The sequence below is a fragment of the Pyrus communis genome, chromosome 7 (genome assembly GCF_963583255.1).
Source record: "Pyrus communis chromosome 7, drPyrComm1.1, whole genome shotgun sequence".
Classification (NCBI taxonomy): domain Eukaryota; kingdom Viridiplantae; phylum Streptophyta; class Magnoliopsida; order Rosales; family Rosaceae; genus Pyrus; species Pyrus communis.
In genome coordinates this window covers 9,366,042-9,388,344 of record NC_084809.1, presented here as the reverse complement: position 1 = coordinate 9,388,344, position 22,303 = coordinate 9,366,042, and the positions used below count along the sequence as shown (strand labels likewise).

Sequence of the window (22,303 nt, the reverse complement as noted above, 5' to 3'; positions counted from 1 at the left end):
AATAACAAAAAGTTCAATTTTTTTTTAATTTCAATGAAAAATGACAAATAAAGATGTAGTAAATAGTACCAAGAAAAAGATAAAAATATGATTTTTCGTTAAAAGTAAACAGTACTGAGAATGCACTTTAACGAAAAGCTTTCGATAATGTTCACTTTAACAAAAAATCGTATTTTTACACTAAAAAGTCAATATTAGTACTATTCACTCTACCTTTTATTTTGTCCTTATCGTTAAAATTTAAAAATTTTAAACATTTTTCATTAGTTTTCTTTTAAAAGTATTTTACGGTAATCACCAATAAATCAGACTAAATTAAACACAAATATACTTTATCACACTAAAAGCATCTGATGATGCAATCTCCAAACACACAAAACAGCAAACAGAAAAAATGGGTTTTTGGAGATCCCAGATGGAAGAGGAGCTTGAGAATTCTTCGATGGCAAGGCTGGTGAAGCAATCTGATCACTGCTTCCACAGACATTAACTCCAACTTTCGAACCGTGAGCTTCTGAGGAACTCAGACAGAGACCTGGGTTTCCACTGAGATCCAAGTTCCTCCCCAACCTCTTGAGGAAACTTGCATTGAAAGGCACAACACCCCCCAACATGTTCCTACTCAGATTCATGTGGTAAATGTGCGAGAGGCTCCCAAACCCGACCGGGATTTTGCCGGTTAATCGGTTGTTCTGCAGCGACAGAGTGCTTAGATTCTTGAGCTGGGAGAAGGATTCCGGGATAGTGCCCGAGTAGCCGGAATCAGCCAGCCTGAGTTCTTGGAGTTTCACCAATTTACCAAACTCCAATGGCAGAGGAATGTGCATTGGATTGCCGTCTAAAATGAAATACTGCAAGCTCTGCAGCTTTTCCAATCCGTTCGGAAATTGCCCACTTAACCTGTTGTTGCTTAGAGCCATGAAAACCAATAAACCGAGCTTTTCGACGCCATTGGGGATGGAGCCTGTGAGTTGATTGGAGCTGAAGTCAACTTTTTGCAGCAAAACCAGTTGACCAATTGTGTCTGGGATGGAGCCTGTGAGAGAATTGTAGCTCAAATCAAGGCCTTGGAGGTTTCTAAGACTGCCCAGCTGAAGAGGGATGGTGCCTGTGAACATGTTGTAGCTCAAATCAAGGTGGATTAGTCTCTGGAGGGTGAAAATCTCCGGTGGGATCGGACCGGAGAGGCGGTTTTGTGACAACGTGAGGATTTCAAGGGACTTGAGGGAGGAAATTTGAGGTGGAATTGGGCCGGTGAGTGCCGGGTTGGACCGGAGGCTGAGCTGCTGGAGGGAGGCAGGGGAGGATGCTCTGTTTTGAGAAACAGAGAGGGTGGTTTTTGTGTGGGTGAAGCAGTTGAAGAAGAAAGCAGATTGGAGAAATGGGAGGGAGAAGATTAGGGAAGGGAATGCGGCCGTTTTTTTGCAGGAGGGGTTTGGTGGGGAGCCAAAATCTAGCCGGGAGACATGGGGGCGATTGTCTTTTCCGATTTTGCACTCGATTCCGGGCCAGGAGGAGGAAGCTTGGCAAGGGTCAGGGTGAGAAATTCTCCAGGGTTGATCAGAGGACATGGATTCCATGATCTTGAAGAGGGTTTCTGATTCAGATGGAAGCATGGTGTTGGTGGCGGCGCTGGTTGAAGGAGGGAGAGAGAGGAGAAGGAAGAGAAGAAGTGGAGGGAGAGGGAGTGAGAAGGGAAGGCACATTGTGTCAAGGTGTGGAGCAGGTTTGGTGAGTTGCAGCATTTTGTTGTCTGGCTTTTAGATGGGGTTTTCACTTCATGTGAGTGCTAGAGAGAGAGAGAGAGAGAGAGAGAGAGAGAGAGAGAGAGAGAGAGAGAGAGAGAGAGAGAGAGAGAGAGAGAGAGAGAGAGAGAGAGGGTGAGTTGTAGGACAAGTGATTGAAGTGATAGGAGGAGTGGTGAAAATCAATGGGGGAAGGGGGAATCATGACATCTGAGTAATATGAGTAAGAATTTGATGGATTTGGATCCTCTCCAGAGAGACGTAGCCTCTTGACCTAAACACATGATCAAAATTCAACGGTTACAAACAGATGATTCCTTTAAAAATTATAATAATTGTAGTCGTTGAATCAAAATCCAACGATTCGTGTATTTAGGTCAGGAGGCTCCGTCTCTTTTGCTCATGAGAGGATTCAAATCCGAATTTGATAATTTGAAAGCACAGGTAGGGTCAAGAGATCGAGGGACCTTGAAGGGGGCATGTTTCACTTTTCCCACACACACAATTTTGTTTTCCTATTGTTAAGCAACGGATCAATTTGATAATTATTTTGTTTTTAATTTTTAGTTTTTTTATTTTAAATTTCAATTTTCAAGAAATAAAAATTTAAGATCAAATTTTGAAAAGAAAGTAGTTTTCAGGTTTTGGTTTTCAACGACAAAAATAGTTTGCATTGGAATTTCATCCCCACAAAATTAATTGCTACTCTTGTCCTCTCCCAACATGAAATTCAGGTGTAAACGGTTGAGTTTAATAAACAAAAGCCTTCAACTTAAAAAATGGTTTTCACAGAAAACCATGACATGAAAGTGCAAACCAGGGCAGTGTCGCATAGTAGCACAAAACATTGAACTTGTGCTACTGAATGCCTAAAGCTGAGCACATAACAATTTCACCTCACACCTTGCAGTTTTTGACTTTGTTCGAGATTTTGTTCGAAGAGGTTTAGAGTTCAAATCTTAATGACTAGTGTTGTTAAAAAAGAAAAAAAAAAAAAAAAGTTGCTGAAACTAAACCCTAAACCCAATCTTTGGAAGTTTTTAGTTTTCATATAGACCACCATATGGTAGAGTAAGTTTTACTTAACTTTAAAGTTTCGTTTGGGGTTCTTTTTTCGGAAGGGATTTGAAAAGAGATTTGAACATAACCGTTTTATGAATAAAACCTATCCCTTATAATCCTATCATTTTAGCATAACTAAAATGGATAAGTTTCATTAATTTAAGTTGGGCAGAGTTATTCGTTTCTTTCTTCAACATACTTTAAATACAGTGAATTATCCATTTGAACCGAATCGTAGACCCCACACGAGGGCTAAATTGGAGCGTTTAGAGTTGTGCTAGTTGCCTGACACTACACAAGACTTTCGACCAAAAAAATACAAAAGGGTTTTAATCCAATCAACCAAATACTCTCTGTAAATTATCTAAATTATGGTGAAAGGAATAGTTTGTGTCTCAAAATATGAACTACCCTAAGTAATGGTCCCCTGTTATTCAGATTTAAGGGCCCATTTGTCCCTTACATTTTCTTCAAGAAATAAAAGCATCCCACGATAAGCGACTTGTAGCTCCGTCAGTAAAAAAACAATCATCACTCAAGATCTCGGGTTCGATTTTCCTCCCCCATTATCGCTACTCGCTTGTATACAAAACAACAAAAACCCAACGGGAAAAATCGAAACTTCAAAATTTTCAGAGGGATCATAATATACATGAAATTATACATTATTTCCAGTACCTGAACAGACACAACTTCCAGTAATCTTTACATTTGGAAACGAAAGTGAATAATCGATAACCTAAAGACGAAGATGACGTTATAAAAATAGATCAGACATAAAATTGTTACAGCACAAAACAGTAGAATAATTAACATGAACCGAAGCATCTTGTTGCCAGCTTACTTCCCCAAGACTGCTAATCTAGCTGCACATTTGCAATTCGTATAGTTACGCTCGCGCTGCCTGTCAAACAATAAAATGGAATTACAGATTCATCTGGTATATAGAACAAATGAAAGCAGAAAATAGTACAAATAAGATCGAAGAATTATCAGATCAGAGTACACGTCTTTACTCGTGTGAATGGATTACCTCAGAAAAATTGCATGATGGCGGCTTTATATTATACTACGACACTACATTTACTCTGCTGGGCAATGTCCTGAGGAGTTTCAAGAGAAGGCTCTGGAACAACCTCTGCTTCAACTTTCGATGCTTGTGGATCACTCTCACTCGTAACATGAGGAAGCTCTGAGTCATCAACCTCGTTATGTGCACCACGGAGCTGTGAGTCAATGACCTTAGTTGCATTGCACATCTGTGTATCAACTACCTTAGTTGAATCAGACAGTTGTGAGTCCTTGACTTCATTTATGGTATCACGAAGCTGTGAGTCGATCTTTTCGGTTGCTTCAAAAAGCTGCGCATCATCAAACTTCACAACCGCACGGATTAGCTCAGAATTACCTTCCACAGTAGCCGCATGGCTTAGCTCTGAATGATCAAACCCCATGTCGGCACTGCATAGCTGCATATTCTCATCCTCATCATCTCCGTTGATCATATGCAAAGCAGTGACCTCACTGTCAACAGGATATAGCTGCGAATGATCTTCACTGTGTACATCCTGAAAACGTATCTGCTCAACCCTGACATTGGTACCACAAAACTGGGATTGATCGTCCTCACTAGCAGTAATATATTGTGCTGGATCATCCTTCCGCAAACGTCTTCCCATACCTTTTCTTCTTACCCTCTCCTTTCCTCTTATCCTTTTCCCAAATTCATTTTGTGGGGTGGGTGATGGTATGTCTGGACCACAAATCTGGTCCCTCAAACATTGATGCGCAATACTTCTGATTTCTTCAATTGAATCAGCTTGTTTTTGGTCCAACCCGTCTGTTACAAATGTATCTGCTATGCGTGCAATATCCCTCAACCCAGCATTCTGCAAAAGTTAATAACGTTATCATTTAAAGATAATGCACCATCTCCTTATCCTTACACTTGCCAATAACCAATAAATTATAATTTTACTTATTCAATACAATATTACCGTTATTTGAAACTCAGAGGAGAGAGATATAGGCCTCCCTATAAATTTACGTGTAATTTTCAGGTACCACAGCATATAATCACTTTCATCTGCACCATCATCACCTTCAACAATATGATATCGATGCTCCAGCCATTCATTAAGCTCTGACTCCATTTTTCCTGACAAGTCAACCCCACCGTCAACTCCGCGACTTTTTCTCTCCCATCGCTGTACATCCTCTGGGATTGACTGAGACATGCCGTATTGCCTTAGGCAACGGTTTGGGAGATGCCTTTCTGCCTTGTCAAAGCATATCAGCATTGTTTTTGACCTCCCTATATTCAGATTGCTCTTGATATCTTCTGGAATCACTGTACTGTCCATAGTTCTATATGGAAGCCACTCCACCTATAAGCCAACGCCATGTCAAATTTATTTTTATATCATACATTAAAACTAGCATATCAACTGACTCAGTTATCGATGGAAAGAAGAAGGAAAAACTAACATCACATGGTTTCAAGGAATCCAGAGCTTTACGATAAAACACTACATCACGGTTTGTTGTTGGCCCACTTTGCTTTCCTTTCCAGCTAAGCACAAAAGGAAAACGATCATGCATTGAACCTGTATTGAGCTTTGGTCGTCCAATATTTAGGTGAAAGTAACTCCAGCACTGCAAAAATATGATATGAAATATAAAAAGAAAAAGAAAGATGTCAACAAGAAGCAACTGCAAATAAGAGCCAAAGGAACTGCTCAAAAAATAGAAAATACAAAAGAAATAAAAAGACACGTAGATAACCTGTAGTAGCGTTAAACAACCACTAATTGTACTTTGAGATCTCAGAGAGGCATTTCCCAGTGCCCTGTACAAGAATGACAATGCTGCTGCCCCCCAGGCATATCTCCCACAATTGTCAAAATTCTCGAACAGTGGAAGGTACATGACAGGGACTTTATTCCCAGTAGTTGTGGAAAATATTGTACTTCCAACAAGATATAAGAGGTATGCACGGGTATGACATTCAATCACTTCGAGTGGTGCATCTTTGGGACAATGGGAAAAGAACTCTTTCAACCAGCTTAGCTTCACCATTCCACCGCTAGTATAACTAGATTCTGGTACTTTTCCGAGATACCTGTCACAAACTGAGTTGCAGGTGGTATGTGTTATACCAATTACAGGGTCTCCATCAATTGCTAGTCCAAGCAATAGTGCGACATCCTTAAGAGTTACCGTCAATTCTCCAACATTAAGGTGAAAAGTGTTTGTTTCTCTCCTCCACCTTTCAACTAGTGCAGAAATGAGTGGGTTATCTAGACTGATTGCCGGAATCCATCTTAAATAACCAAATCCAGCCTTCTCTACCAACTCAACCTGTTTCTCCGTGAGTGTCCATTGATCAAGCTTTGAAGTGTGTTCATGACATCTGAGTGCACCACGTTCCTGTAGGTAGTTAATAATATATATTATCATCCAGATCAGAAAAAATAGCTAATTAAAAAAGACGGAAGGAAATGGTAAAAGGCCTTATATGGTTCATTAAATTGTTCACCGCACCTGTCCATCCCAAACTGCTGAAGACACATGCTTGTCCTGATCATAAAGCACTGAACCATCAATTGGTCCGGGATTTGTCCCATAAGGGTCCACCAGTATCATTTCCATTACTGCCAACTACAGAAAATATCACCCAGTGTATTAGCTCCATAGCAGCATCTTAATTCATAATCATAGATAGTAAATCCGTTAAACTCAGTAACGACAAAATTACAGAAGGAATCGACTATACTCTATGTTTGCCTCTCACTTGTATCAAATTTACACAAAACAATGAGTTTCAGCTCCAGGAAGCTTTGCAAGCATATTGGAATGAGGTAAATTGGAGCACAAGTTAGAATAAATATGAAAATTGTTGCAGTTGGAAAGAACCAGCAAACAAAAAGCTTCATTTACATTAGAATTGAAAGCATTTTGTGCATTCTAAACCTACTCGGGTCAAATTAAGAGACTTGTATTTACGGTCTTAATCTTTGCAATTTCCAATATGTCAAGTGCTAGAATTTTAAAGGTCAAAACATAATGAAACTCTCATACCGCAGTTTGTTTTCATTCGAGAAAGTCTAAGCACGCTCTTTGGAATATGTCCTCTTTTTCAATCACAATTCTTCCCATGAACTGTCATTCTTAATTCATGACAAATGAATAACTTTTACCCATAAACATTCACTCATCTACATGTTATATGAAAGAGCAAGGACATCATTCAAACGCTTTTCGTTTGAATAAACACTTTCAAGAATCCTCCTTTCCTTTTCCTCTCCCTATCCAAAAACCAAAAATGCGAGACGTAATGGAAAATCATCATCATGCACCCTAAATTTGCTCAGATGAACATCATCACGCACCACAATGCATTTCAATTCCTCTTGTACTTTTCGAAGAACCGAGCAATGGTGCAACCTGGTAAGATCAATTTCTCTCAGCTAATACACTAAGACTTGAAGCTCCACTTACCTTCTTCATTTATCTTCACAATTCAATTACCATCCGAAAGGTATAGCAACTAAGATACAGCACCCAAAACCCTAATTAAGACCCCCAATTAAATTAACTAATCCAATTCAAGGATTAATTGCCACAGAAATCCACTCTACATTTCAAAAGTTCATATCCATAACGCTATAAACTCTGCAAACCATAGCTTATTATTTAATCCAAACACAGTTAATCCTCAATCATAATCACAACCAAAATCAAAACCCCCCGTTTGGCTTCCGAGAAAATAAAAGGAAAAAAAAAAACTAGATTCTGTGTCAGTTATGTTATCAGCTGGTTTTAGTTTCATTTTTCTCAGAAATTGAAGTGAGCCGAAGACGGTGGTGGTGTATTTGAGAAATAAAATTTCTTGAGAAAGTTGGAGAATTAAATTTTCTCGGAAACCAAACAGGGAGCTGAGAAGGGAAGGGTTAGACGGATTAGAAGAAAGAAGGAAGAGACTTTATGGGGGGCAAATGATGAGGAGGAAATAAACAAACCTGAAATGCAAATCGAGCCAAAACGACGCCGGAGAGCTGGGGCGACGAACGCAAGCAATTCAAGTCCTCCAATGTCGAAACGACGATGGAAGCTAAGACAAAACACAAAGTACTGATTTTTCATTTTTCTATTTCTTTTCTTACCAGGGCTTGATTTTGGGTGGGTTTCACTGCCCTAACCCGAGCCCAACCTTAAAATTGGGTAACCTGAAAAATGAATTTGTTTGGGCCTGATATTGGGCCCAAGATTTTGAAGCTCTTTATTTCTTTGATACAACAATATTGGGTGGGAAATTCGAACTCGGCATTTTAGGTGGAAAGGTGAGTGTTCTTAATAAACTAAGCTAAAATCGGCTTATATAGTGATATTGTAGTTTAACTTGACGATAATTCTGCAATACGTCAATAGCATACCATTGAGAAACCCTTGATTTTTGTACTCTTCTTTAATTTATGTTGTTCAAGAATTACACGTAGTGGCCGTCATAACCTTTTCAATTTGGATCTCTCGTAATGTGTTACAATTAAGTTACGATATAACTCATCACTCAAAATATTGTCTCTAGCTCTTATCAATTGGCTTTGCGTTCGATATCAACATTCTAGCATGGCATCAGAATAAGTTACACGCTACGCATGCTCTCCCATTACCTGATCCGTGTATAATAGTTTCAATCATATAGAAAACATTGCCGATTGATTTTGAGTTGATGCAACCGTACACATTGGAAAGTCAAGGGAACAATAAAATTAATCCGATTATTCCGTTTTCTTGACAAGAATGACAAGTAATTACTAGTATAGTACATTCTCATTTATACCTGAATGCAAAAGAGTCACATGACGAGAGAGAAGACAATGAAACGGAAAACGCGTATTTCCCCTCATGCAGGATGATTCTATTGCTCTCTCCAGTCTAGGCTGTGGGATGACAACTTTATTGCAGGCACTTGAGATATTTTCCAGGTCAAAATCAGGTATAAATTCAAATATTTACAAGTTATATGGTTGCAACGAATTCAAAAACAAAAAGAACAAATTTGATGACATATTTACGCCGGTATTTTGAAGATCCAAAATACCGGCGAAAAAAAAATAGAAACCCATCAAAATTCATAAAAATAAACACGAAGCAAACGCCATGAGCTTTAGCTGGCAGTCATTCTCCATAGGGTTATGACTTTCGTCTCTAAACCTGGCTTCCAGGAGCAAGCATAAGAACACAAACGACTTCAAAGAAAATGCCTGAAATATTCTCGTCCTAGTCGGAAGAAGAACAAGAACAAGAACAAGAAAGATACATAAAATGAAAAGAACCATCTTTACGGGAAGTAATCGCGACAAGATACTGCAGTTGTCAACATGCACCAACCCCTCCTCCAATAGGCTTCTGAAGCAAAGTCGTATTCAACTGTGTTGGCACTTGCACTCGGACAAATAAATTACTGAAACATTCGGAGGAAGTTGTTCGCATATGCCATTGGCTTGACGTCAGGATGTGGCTGCGATATTATACAAGGAAATTTTTTTAGTGCAACGAGACACGTCATTAGTGTACAGTGTGCGCGCGCATGTTAAAAAAATATGGAGCAGTTAAATTGACAGGAAACACTGACCACTGCTGAGAAAGTAACAATGTTCGGCTTCAAATCTGGTGCTTCGAAACGGATAAAGGCACCCTTGTTACCCATCTGCAACGCCGGAACCATAAAACAAAATTATCATATGTGCAAAAAACAAGCTTCAATAAAGTTCATGCACAACAATTTTAGAAGATTTAGTAATGATCGAAGAGTAGCCGAGTAGCCATCATTCAGTTACCTGATCACAGTAATTTGGAGCAGAAAAGACAGTGATAAGTTTCCCATCATGCTCAATCTCATAACCCTCGTCCTTTACTTCATGAGATCGCACAACTAAATCTGTATATTAACAGCCATGTAAATCCTCCAGTACATCTTTTGATAAGTATCACTACTAACTTCAGTAAAATAACTTGTCAACACTAGTAATTTACCTAAATTGTTTTCCTGCAAAAATCTTTTTGTCACATCGCCACCAAAAGAAAGACCTACACCTCGCTTGCTTGGTCCTCTTCCAGGTGCAGGCTGTGGATCACTCCACAGCAATTCACACATTAACCCTGATGAAACCCAGAAAAAACAAATATAAAATCGGCCTACTAATTAATTTACAGAAGGTTTGTGATGACATATTTTCAAACTTTAAATCCACCTGGTTAAGGGCAATAACAGACGTAATCGAAAAGCAGAATAAAGGGAGGGGATGTAATAAATTACCTTCCTCAGGAGGCTCACAAAACCGATTAATTGCTCTAATGTCGCTGAGTTTCACTCCATCAACGCTGAAAAGACCCCCATGGACTACAAAAACCTTCCCATTTATTACATGAGCCAGTGGTAGACAACAAAAAACTTCAGCAAACAGCTCCACAAACTTGTCGCTTAATTTGGACTGGACCTCGCCCTCAAAACCATAAATCCTATTCATGCTCTTGCTCTCATGATTTCCTCTTGCGAGATATATTGCTGAAAATTAAAAAAAAATAATAAACGGAAATGAGTGTTATCAATTCAGAACATGATTTCTTTTAAATTGAAAAGAGTAGAACATGGTCAGATTACTGAGCAAAGGAAATGAGTGTTAAATGAATATCGGAGTTAATATTGACGTTGAAAGGAGCAACAAGGTAATATCCCACAACGAAGTAATTGAAAAGTGACTTCAACATGACTTCGCAAAAGATATGGAAGGCCTAAAAAAATATACCTAGACTTAACAAAAAATTATAAACCGATCAAGAAAACAAAAGGATTCACCTGATGGAGACATGCACTTAAAAGCAAACAATGTTAGGATCACCTCCAAAGAAAAAGATCCCCTGTCCACAAAGTCTCCATTGAATAGATATGGATTCTCATCTGAAGGAAGCCCGTTAAGCTCAAAAATATTTAGAAGATCATAGAACTGCAGGCACACAAACAAACAAATGAGAGAGTGCCTAAAACATAAATAGATACATATCATGTAGACAACCACCAAAACTACCAAAACTAGAAGCTATAATACATTAGTCGGACTAGGTTGACTTCAGAAATACCATAAGACAATATGAAATTGAAATATCTATTGTTTCACCTAGTATTTGACATTTACCGGTCAAATCCCTTTATTTCTCTATGAATTAACCTTCTACGATGTTGATGTTGTTCAAAGTCAAATCAAGCACTTGATCCAGTATCTTATGGATATGGAAGAAATCTATTACCTGCCCATGTACGTCACCACAAACGGTAAAATGATTGCCCTTAGCAATATTTATATCAACCAGAGAAGGCATGGCTTGCAACATTTCTTTCGTCTGTAAGACAATTTGGAACGCATATCTGCAATATCGATGCCAGATGAAGTGAAAAGAGTGTCTAAAAACATCTTGCTGCCAAGGTCCATGACAGTGAGTATTGTAATTCCCACACATACCGTTGGTGTAAATTCTTCTGATTCTTGAAATCCTCCATCATTTTCTTCACAAAATCCAAAGTAACAACATCCCCTTCTATCCTTGCACCGGCATATTGTGGCTCCACATCTGAAGTTGAAACAGATATCAGTTTCATTAGCTCGAGTGCTAAAGGACGTAAATAAGCTTTACCCTATATAGACGTAAATAAGACCTCATTATATCATTAGTTAAGAGTGAGGTTTTGGCCATAAGAGAGTGCCTCCACTTATATAATCTATAAAATTCAAGGGCACTACTTTTACATGGGTACATGCATGACCTTCACCAAGGCATCAAATGTTAATAATACGGAACAAACTATTTTCTACACGAATGTACATGTCAAAAGGATGGATGCTCAATCAGTCATCAATATCTACAAAACAAATTAGCAACTCAATTGCATTGCAGTAAGTGATAAACTTTTACGACACGTGCAGCTGTACCAAAAAATATGCCACATTTGAACTGAGTTCAGAAAATCAAAGTTGCTAACCAAATGAAGCTAGATAATGCAGACAAACAAATAAACACAAACAGAAGAAACACATATCCGCTCATGAGAATTCTTATTCACATTAAGATGAATACTTTAAGCTTCCTGGTTTGATTATTTTCTTAGTATTGCAAACTCGGTTTTTCTGTTCCAATTTTCTGTGACCAACTTCAGATCCAGAGCAACATAGACTTTAGAACAAGCAAACAAAGTTCAACCACTCTAAGAAAGTTGACCTGGGCAAAAATAATACAAGGTCTAGATCTACCCACTTGGGTTAGCTAGAGTACATATCATCCATGTTCAGCTCTTTTTAACTCCATTAAGACCATGCGTTTGGCTGAAAATCCATTCTCGAGAAAGTCTACTATCTAAATGGTAGGATCAAGAATGCATTAGCAGTGAATGAATATATTAGTTTGCAGTACATCTCCTAGAACCTAACAGAACTTTCCAACTATTAGAAGTTATGAGAGTGACTTCGACTGTTTTCTTATGCTTCATTGACTGTGAACTCAAACCTAGGTTATTTACTCGACTTCCATGGAAGCCACGCCACCAACGGGCCCCCAGGGCCACCATGATCACCACCACTATTGTGGCCACAACTGCAGTCAGAACTGTAGTCACTTCTGCTCTGAACATAACCAATGCTGCCACAACTCCTAGTCCAAGTGCTGCTATGTAGTAGTCTGGTGACGTACTGGGGGCCATTCCTATAATGATAAGAATACTATAATTAATGCTGTTAACAGACACCATTTAGTATAGTGCACATTAATAGAATTTTGAAATGAAATGCTAATCAGTTACTTAATGCTGATCAAGCTTATCGGTACTAACTAAACTGAGGAATACATGTTTCAGGAACTGATTCCTCACTAACGAGCAAACAGGACAAGAAAAAAGATCCTACCCCTGATGCCAACAGAAACAGATGCAGCTAATGCGTAAATTATAGGGCATTAACTTTGTGTGTACAGTTCATCCATCTGTAAAAAACAATTTGGGATAACCATGTCGTCCCAAATAAACCATGAAGTGTAACCAACATAAGAGACGAGGGAAACCGACATGAGGGATCCTTCCATATCAGAGTCAACTCAACAAAAAATCATTCATCCAAAATATGCCTACTAAACGCCCCAATTAATGAAATTTGAATGTGCAAATGATCAATTGTTCAATAAAAAAAATGAAAAGTAAAAAAAGAGGGAATTCTAGGTAATATTGGACCCTCTGAACCATAGCACTGACAAAATCACCAGTACAAATACTACCCAAATACCACCAGTTCCGTCCCTACAGCCATGACTATAGTTTTGGTACACAGCATGGCCAACATGCTCACTTCTGCAGCTCCCATATCTACCCTAATAGTGCCCACTACCAATGCAACCAACACTACCGAATCTTAGAAACACACTCAAACTTATCAAACATGGAAGCTGCTATAAGAGCTCTAAACCTGCTTAATCCAGAATCAATAAATGAGAAATCTAAAACCACCTTTCATTAATTACACATATTCGTGAAAATTAGAGATTTGAAATTCTTAAATATCCCTTGGGAGTTCAGACAAAAAAAATTCAGAACTATGGTAATAGTGCACTATATAATGGCTCAGGTAGAACTGATACAAAGAGAGATCAGTAAAAAAGTTCAGGATATCACAAAGAAATGAAAATGAATCAGGTATTCACAGAATCATGAAATAAAAATCAGGCGCCATCATACATTTCCAAGAAAATAAAACAGACACCATTATTGGCAAGAGCAAATCTTGCAGTTAACAAAACTTCAAACCTAAAAGAGAAGATCTTTAAGTAGTCAAATCAAGCTGCTATATTTTTCTTTAATAAGAAACCAATTTCACTAAAAAGAATAGAACAAAACAGGGGATACATAGGGCTGCTATCGCATTCACTTTTTTGCAATAGCATGCACTTGAGTACGTTTCAAAGAATAAGTTTCATATAATGCCTTGAACGCTTATCAACATTCAGAAGCATGGACAAGCAACTCTTAACAAATTTTTAAACAATAAACAAAATCCATTGCTTGAAACATATGATGATGAAATTCTACAAAAATTTGAAACGAAAAATGAAAAATAAAATCTATATAAGATAAGCAGAAGAAAGTGGAAAAACCTGGACAAACATAACAAGAAATGAAGCAGCATAAAACCAACAACACTAATACCTATAGAACGATAATTAATAGAATCAGCTACAGGACGCCTTTCAGCCTCCGGTACAGATATTGCTTCAGCAAATTTAAGCTTCATCACTGCTTTCTCACATTCCTTCAATTTCTTGGTAGCATCAGGATCATTTGGACAGATTCTTTTGACCTATTTTAGATCAAGGAAAAAATTCAAACAATGCAGCATCTAAGACAATTGCTACCAAAAGAAAATTTGGCAAACGTTTTCAAAAGCATCCTCCATCTCTTGTGTATCAATTTATGAAAGGAAAGACAACGACATTATACAAAAGTCTTTGCACAATTTGATTTTTCTTTTCTCAAACAAGACCTAAGCTTGTCTTATCACATTCAAAATTCTGATTATAGAACTTATGAAAATTGATTGTCTAACCCAATCGCTCCATGCTCAGAAGTGGGGGATGTACCATGTTTCAGTAAAGGTTCCAATTGCACAAACCATAACCAGCTACAGCTTAGCATTGCTCCAGTAAATGTGCATATAAGAGATGTGAGCCACAATGAATAAGGACAAAGATTGTTCTAAAACTCTTGGAGACATTTAAAATGCAACTTTATAGTGATTAAATGAAGAAGAATTACGACCTTCTGAATGTGCAGCTTTGACTCTCCAGAAACTTAAGATTTATCTTTAACAAAAACACTATTAGATGTATATACTAAAAAACAACCAACCAGACAGATAACTATTTTCACATGATGAGTATATTGTTTAAAACCCTCCTACAAATATAGATATTTTAAATGTACTGATATCATAAGGGTTGCTGGAAATAAAAGCGGCTTCAACTTCTTGCAGTTTAATATGATAGTAGGTATTGAAAATTATTTTTTATGATAGTAGGTATTAAAAATTATTTTGTCACAATTTTAGAAAAGTGCTGAAGGAAGCACCTGCTGAAAATCCTTTAAAGCTTCTTTAAATTTCCCCATAGCAAGATAAGCTGCACCTCGTCTGTAGTATCCCTGCAACAAAAGAAAACCATCAGAACACAATCACACATGTCTAAATGCACAAAACCTAGGGGATAAGATAAAACATGCCTTTGAATATTTGGGATCAACTTCAATAGCCTTGGAAGCATCTTGTATGGCGCTACCATATTCCTCCAGTTTAAGGTGGGCAATTGAACGATTGGCCCAGTATACAGCATTCTGACTGTTTAGTTCAATCGCTTGTGTATACAGATCAATAGCTTGAGCAAATTTATGAGCTGATATCATAGAGAAAATATGAGTACACGGATCATACCCCAAAATAAATGCACCACAAGTACAAACAAATCAATAGAATACTGTTCAAAGTTAATCTCTATGTGAGGCATTCTTGCCAATTGTGAGGAAACAAATAGATAAAGTCAATGTCTCACCTGAATTCATTCAATTCAGAGCACTAGAGTGAGATATATGTATAATGTCCATCACTTGTTAGGATTAACTTTCCGCAACACCGAAAGTAAATCTCACTCGTATCAAATCTATTTTGATTATTTAAATTTTGATTTATAAATACATGTACATAAAATCAAAGAAATTAAAAGCATATTTATTTCATTGCCATACCTGTGAAATTAAATTAAAAGGAAAAAAAAAAAAAAAAGAAAAGGTATGACGGATTGTAGAAACACAGATTATTACCTTTATATGCTTCATTGGCAAGTAGTTTAGCATCTTCAGCTTGCTTAACATTACCATTCTCAGTTTCCATGATTGGCATAAACTTTGTCGTCTACAAAAAGAAAATCGAATATTAGCAAATTACATATTCCATGATTAATTTCTCATCCTCCTGTTAGAATCAATATCAGCTCTACAAGTAATGTTGAGATGACATATCAGGCAATAATAGTTCATCTCTTTCGGACAGAAAAAAAAGTTATAAATTGCAATTCAAGTAAAAAATCAATGACCAATCAATATAAAAACTAATATACTAGTCATCCTAAAGGCCCATTATCAATTTTCTAATACAACTTAGCACTGGATCAGAATTAATTATGCATGTACCTCCGATGACTACTCAACTCTACGTTGCCATACAATCGAATGATATGAATATTTTCTACCTATCGGAAGCTATATTCTTCCCCAATAAAATGTTCACAGCCACATAATGTGAAATGTCTCATATGCAATTGTCTAAAAATCTCATTCCCCATCAGAATACCAAAAAGACATTCAAGCAATTGTCTTTTAGCGTTGGACATGGCCACAACAGATTCCTCTGTTACCGCAGTTACTAATTACGGACAAAAGTTAGCTCCTTTAGAGCGATTAACAGCTTCACAACTGTGGCACACAACATAGGAAGTTCAAAAACTTCGGCATAAGCTAACGCTATTGACGCCTTAAAAGGGTGTCACAACAGACACAGACCCATTAACCTTGGAACTCGAAAATGTCCTATTCTATCATGTTTTGTTAAACATAAACTAGTGATTCCCACAACCCAGGTGAAGCAAAACAATTCTGAATCACCAACAACGTAAACTGAATCAAATCCTCTGTTGTCCAAAACTGACACTTTCAGTTTAAAATTCTTAGCTTTTCAATCTCTGAAATATTCGACAAAAATTGGGACCCGGAAAGCAGTCAAAACGACCCTTGAAACAACAACTTTGCTCAGACAATGTGAACTCTAATTAAACAGCAACCAAACATATCATCCGTAAAAATTAAAAATTTAATATCTTTTTCCAAGTCTTCATGAACAGAAACCGAACAGAGAGACATACAGTGAATCAGTTCAAAGAAATAGTTGAGGAATAAAATAAATTACAAAAGAATAACCCATTTCCTCAGAAACCAAACAGGGAACTAACCCAAAAGAAGAAAGTATATACCTATTGCATCAGCAGACAGTATCGGATCTCGGCAGAGAGAGAAAGAGATACCCAGAGAGAGATAGAGAGGGGGAGAGAGAGAGAGAGAGCTAGAGGGAGAGAGAAACCCTAATTTTATAGGACTTCGGAATCAGATAGATAGATATATCAGAAGCTGTTGTTGTTAGGAGTGGAGGGGACTTGGTCTAGTTCATTGTACAAAGGGGTTTAGACTTCAGGGCAAAACTATATATATTTGGGGCAATAGGAGAGATAGAGGCTCCTACTAACTTATCTCTGTTTTTTTTTTTTTTTGCTCATTTTAGGAAGCCTATTTTTTTATGAGAAATTCTTTAGTTTCTTCCTAACTTGAAATTTTTACAATTTCATCCACAATTTGGTGGTTTTTTTAAGGAAAATTTAATGAAAAGCTTCCGGTATTATTTATTTTAACGAAAAATCATATTTTTACACTAAAAAGTCAATCCTGATACTATTCACTTTACCTTTTATTTTGCCCTTATCATTACTATTCAAAGTTTTCAAATATTTTCCATTATTTATTATTATTATTATTTGTCTCCTTAGGTTTTTGTTTATGTGATTCTAAATATAAGATTAAATTTACCAACTTTTATCAATTATTTATGGTTAGAGCTAATCATGCTTCTTTAATTTAAAAACAATAAAAAGCACACTATTTTAATAATTCAACAGTTCTACTTCTATCAGTTACTTATGAGATGCTTTGAATCCAAAAAAAATAAAATTACTTATGAGTGGTGGCGGAGCCACAGAGGTGATGATTGGCCAGGCACCAGCCTGGAATTACAGTCCTGTATTTATTGTCAATGACTTTTACAACAATGAGTACGTAGTGTATTGGTGGAGAAGAGTTTGGAGATTAGAGACTTGCTAACTAGCATCCTATCGGTTACTCAATACTGCGATCTAGTAATATTCTAAGTGAAGTGAGAGGCCTTAGGTTTGAATAATAGAGAATTCGATACCAAATTAGGCTGCATATTGTGTAGCTTAGGCCATCTCCAACCGAAGGGTCCAGAGGGCCAAAAATAGCCTGAAAACCATCTCTAACCGAGGGCTAGGTCAGAGGGCTGTGGAATCTGAGAAGGCCCCACAGAATCGAAGAGGGCTAGAGGGCTGGCTGCATGGGGCTGGCTAGAAAATAGAGCATTCATGTCGGTTATAACCGACAAGAATATATTTATATTCAAAATTAAATATACATTTCTGTCGGTTATAACCGACATGAATATATTTATATTCAAAATTAAATATACATTCCTATCGGTTATAACCGACATGATTGCTTAAAAAAAATTTGAATACAATGGCTAGTCAGCTAGCTGTTGTATTCAAAAAAATTTTATTTTTTTATTTTTGGTTTTTTAGGGCCAATTTTTTTTTTAATTCTTAAAAAAAAAAATTCTATAAATACCTAAACCATTCGTTAAATTGAAGTTCTAATTTTTTTGGTTGTTTGGGCCAGTTATCGTTGTAGTTTTTAAATTTAAGTTGTTGGATTTGAATTTAAGTTGTTGTAGTTTTTAAATTTAAATAATAAATTATGTTTGGCCCTATGACCATTTGGCCCTCGGTTGGAGACGGTTTTTTGTGATATGGCTAAAACGAGTCATATGGCCCTTTGGCCCTCGGTTGGAGACGAAGGCAAATATGATCCTGTACTATTCATTATAATATTAATATTTTGGAGAATCTTAGAGGGCCAGAGGGCTAAAATGAGCCATCTGGCCAGCCATCGGTTGGAGATGACCTTACCTGAACTCTTCTTCCCCTTAGTGCAAAAATATTGATGTACTAAAAAAAATAAAAAATAAAAAAAATAAAAAATAAAAAAACTAGCATTCTACCAAGAACTATCTTATTTAAATTACACTACTATATTTTTTTTCTAATTTCTTTCGTTTAGCTTAAATGCCTCTCCTGACATGAGTTTCTAGCTCCATCAATGCTTATGATGGGAGCTACTCACGTTCACCTTATTAAAATTTGTACAAAGCTACTCATAATATTAAATTGAAAATTTGGTTCAAAATTTTGATTTAATTAGAGTATTAATCTTCGAACAAAAATTCGTGCATATTGATCTATGAATTTATCACAATATGAAACAACAATCTTTTTACGTAATTACGTTCAAATCGTATTCCAACTAAATTATTCAAAATGACCACTATTCCATGTGTAACAAGACGAAGACTCCCAAAAGTACTACCATCAAAATTCCACAATAATTGTTGACTGAAAATTAGAAGAGGAATAATTAGTATGCTACTCACAATTAAGCCACTTAAAAATCCATTTCATAAATCGAAACACTTATAACACCACTTTGAATAAAAAAGCTCACAGAATCAACTGTTATTGCAACTGAGTAATATGAAACGACTGCACTAGTTTACTAGTAATTCTCAATTTTCGTACTATTAATTTTGAAATTTTTGCATAAGAACCCTTGATAACCATGAACGAAGATAGATATTTTTTTTGAATAAGGACATCCTAAAACAACAAAGTAAAATTAAAAAGTTCAACCCAGTGTACAAACGAACCACTTATATGTTAAGTCATAATGTTTTATGTTTGTGGAAATCCCTGTTCTTTACCAAAAACAACCAACATTGATAAATCAAAATCATTTTAAAATCCAGTAAATAATATGCACAAACAAGAAGAAGAAACACAATAAATAGAGCAAGTAAACATAAATGATAACATAAATCAATTAGAACGAAAAACTCCAAATTACAATAAAATTACAATACTTACATATATTTAATACAAATCACCCACCTCGACAGTCAGATAGTGATTCTATTAAATACATTTAATTACATGAATTATATTGATCGTCAAATGGTTATTGTATTAAATACATGTATAAGTATTGTAGTCAATGCCTACAATCAGGTCCATTATGCTTCTTTTCTATTGTGTATGGCATAAAATAATTGGTGGGATGTCGTTGGCAAAATGTAAGTGAATATTCTATTTCAATAGAGTGGTTATTAAGTGAGGTTTTAGCTTGAAAGTTGATACTACATGTACCCTTTTTTGTTTAAGAACCAGTGTGAGTGGGGGCATCCGCCCCCTGTAAGCCTAGGGTGGCTCCATCTATGTTGATAACATTACATTTTAGAAAGCGTAGTACTATCCACACATTCAATTTTACATTTCACACACTCCTTGTTAGTTTTGTTGATCGTCTTCAATTCATTTGAATTTGACAGTTAGAAATTGAGAAAGGTGCGTGAGAGGTAAAAAAAGTTATGTAGATAGCACCACCCTTTAAAAACAAAACTTCATGATACTCCTCAATCCTGATATCCCCAAATAACAGGCTAGGCACATGCTGGCCGACATCCAAGGGTGACGAAGTCATTTGTACATGCATGCAAATTAAAATGTGTAATTAGAAAGAAATATACTAATGCATAACCATGGTCAAAGCATACAACTAATCAAGAATAATATGAAAGATTTATTATGAAAAGGTACAAACCGAAGAATGGGTCCTACACAGAGGGGACACGAAGATACCTAAATGGAAGTGCCCTGCCGCGGGGATTGTGTGCCTTGATTCTAACTCCTAAGGGGGCGCAGTACAAAAGGGTGAGTGGACCAAAGTTTATAGTAATAATACTAATAAGAAAACCGTTTCCTTTTTTTAACATATTAACCCCTTGTTTTGAAAACACATATATAGTACTACATAGTAAGTTTCTTGAAAACTCTAACATGCCAAGAAAACATTCGTAAAACATGTTTGTGTAAAACAATGCTCAATAAATGTGATAACACCACCCGAAGGTAAATCCATAAATCTCATCAATCTTGTACTTACTAGGGGTATCATAGTGGCCCGAAGGCATAACCATCATCAAAGGTGAAGCTGTACGACACTAGGGTACGCCAGTGAAGAAACCATGGTTTATTACTCGAAGGTGAAGTTGTACAACTCCGGGTTACACCAAAGAATATGATATCACATATATATGTATATGTAGGGGGTCCATCACCCGAAGGTAAAGTTGTATGATTCTAGGTTGCACCAGAGAAGAAACATAGGGTCCATCACCCGAAGATGAAGCTGTACGACTTTGAGTTATGCCAAAGAAGAAACATATACATATAACATATCACACCAACACAAGCCTTGGGCTAGTGAAGCTGGGGGTATGCCATAAATCTCATCAATTGTATCCTATGGCCATAGACATCTACATACCCGATTGTGTGTATGTGTTGTATGATAACTGTCACGCCCCGATCCCGACATATGTCCAGGATCGACACGTGACGTCACCAAATACCCATATATCTAACATACCCCGCCTCCGGGATATGTACGAAGTATAGATCAAGATTCAAATTTCATAGCATTTTTCGTACATTTTATGGCTGCATCTAACATCCTCGTTAGACTGCCTACGTACCCTAAATAGGGATCAAGCCATTCGTAGTTCATTACTTCACTACACTCGAACATTCATCACATAAGTCGTTATCTCCCAACAAAAATACCACAATGCATATCATGCAATATTTCAAAGAACAAATAACGAAGCACAATCATATTCTCTAGCCATATTTATCAACAAGTCTAATCATAACAATAACAATGATATCCAACATAACAATCCCACATGACGATTAACATTTCCACTTCATCCATCACATAAATCATCACGTTTCCCACATAAAATCACATTTCATAGCGTGTAACATATTAAAGAATTAACAAAGTACATATTATTCTCTAGAAACATTGATCAACTTAAATAATCATAATAACAACACTCATATCCAGCGTCATTCCACAATCCTGTCAATTAATCAATTAATGAATCTAAGATGCACAGTCTTAGCATTTAATTACGTTAATCAAACAATGCGATCACATATCATTTCGCGAATTTAACCAAGGAACTCTATATAATTCCCTATTTGGATTATGAATAATAACATGGTAATTCTAATTTGTATTCACAAGATCTATTGTGGGTAATTCCCATTCACTCGAATTTAGGGATTCCAGACTAACCTTATGGGAATGAGCGAGAGCAAGGATTCCGAACCACTCAACGGAATCCAACAACGTAGGGTTCCGGACCACTCAACGGAACCAAAATATCAAGTGGTTTCTCATAATCTACCCAGACTTGTCATATGTAAAATCAGTGCTTACATTATGAGAATGGTGCACCGGCCAAACGGAACTTGGATAAGCTGCGGAACTCGGGTGAGTGGCAATAATACAAGTATGTGATATTCAATAAAAACAAACCAATGATCACAATCTATAAATATCAAGTATAGAATCATACTTTATGGAATCATAATCAAGTCGCTGAAAACTCCGT

At 36.7% G+C, this 22,303-nt stretch overlaps 3 protein-coding genes across 5 annotated transcripts; all 3 read right to left on the bottom strand.

The window, feature by feature from the left end:
• Positions 1 to 315: 315 nt before the first annotated feature.
• Positions 316 to 1,787, bottom strand: LOC137741036 (receptor like protein 29-like). Its single transcript, XM_068480844.1, has one exon. It carries the CDS (start codon positions 1,743 to 1,745, stop codon positions 336 to 338), a length of 1,410 nt encoding a protein of 469 aa, XP_068336945.1. The 5' UTR covers positions 1,746 to 1,787; the 3' UTR covers positions 316 to 335.
• A 1,632-nt stretch (positions 1,788 to 3,419) lies between these two features.
• Positions 3,420 to 7,926, bottom strand: LOC137739831 (protein MAIN-LIKE 2-like). 2 transcript variants are annotated; one of them, XM_068479553.1, is made up of 7 exons: positions 7,829 to 7,926; positions 6,351 to 6,467; positions 5,592 to 6,236; positions 5,295 to 5,462; positions 4,805 to 5,194; positions 3,841 to 4,696; positions 3,420 to 3,711 (listed from the first exon to the last, which is right to left on the bottom strand). In XM_068479553.1, exons 2-6 carry the CDS (start codon positions 6,456 to 6,458, stop codon positions 3,872 to 3,874), a joined length of 2,136 nt encoding a protein of 711 aa, XP_068335654.1. In that variant the 5' UTR covers positions 6,459 to 6,467; positions 7,829 to 7,926; the 3' UTR covers positions 3,420 to 3,711; positions 3,841 to 3,871. The 2 variants fall into 2 exon arrangements, with proteins under 2 accessions (XP_068335654.1, XP_068335655.1); XM_068479554.1 differs by having other exon boundaries at positions 3,420 to 3,673.
• An 878-nt stretch (positions 7,927 to 8,804) lies between these two features.
• LOC137739709 (serine/threonine-protein phosphatase 5) lies at positions 8,805 to 17,131 on the bottom strand. Of its 2 annotated transcripts, XM_068479389.1 has the most exons (14): positions 16,920 to 17,131; positions 15,715 to 15,805; positions 15,121 to 15,290; positions 14,971 to 15,042; positions 14,053 to 14,203; positions 12,369 to 12,563; positions 11,330 to 11,438; positions 11,118 to 11,235; positions 10,669 to 10,816; positions 10,129 to 10,377; positions 9,846 to 9,971; positions 9,650 to 9,750; positions 9,445 to 9,519; positions 8,805 to 9,330 (listed from the first exon to the last, which is right to left on the bottom strand). In XM_068479389.1, exons 2-14 carry the CDS (start codon positions 15,791 to 15,793, stop codon positions 9,271 to 9,273), a joined length of 1,653 nt encoding a protein of 550 aa, XP_068335490.1. In that variant the 5' UTR covers positions 15,794 to 15,805; positions 16,920 to 17,131; the 3' UTR covers positions 8,805 to 9,270. The 2 variants fall into 2 exon arrangements, with proteins under 2 accessions (XP_068335490.1, XP_068335491.1); XM_068479390.1 differs by lacking the exon at positions 12,369 to 12,563 and having other exon boundaries at positions 16,920 to 17,130.
• Positions 17,132 to 22,303: the final 5,172 nt, after the last annotated feature.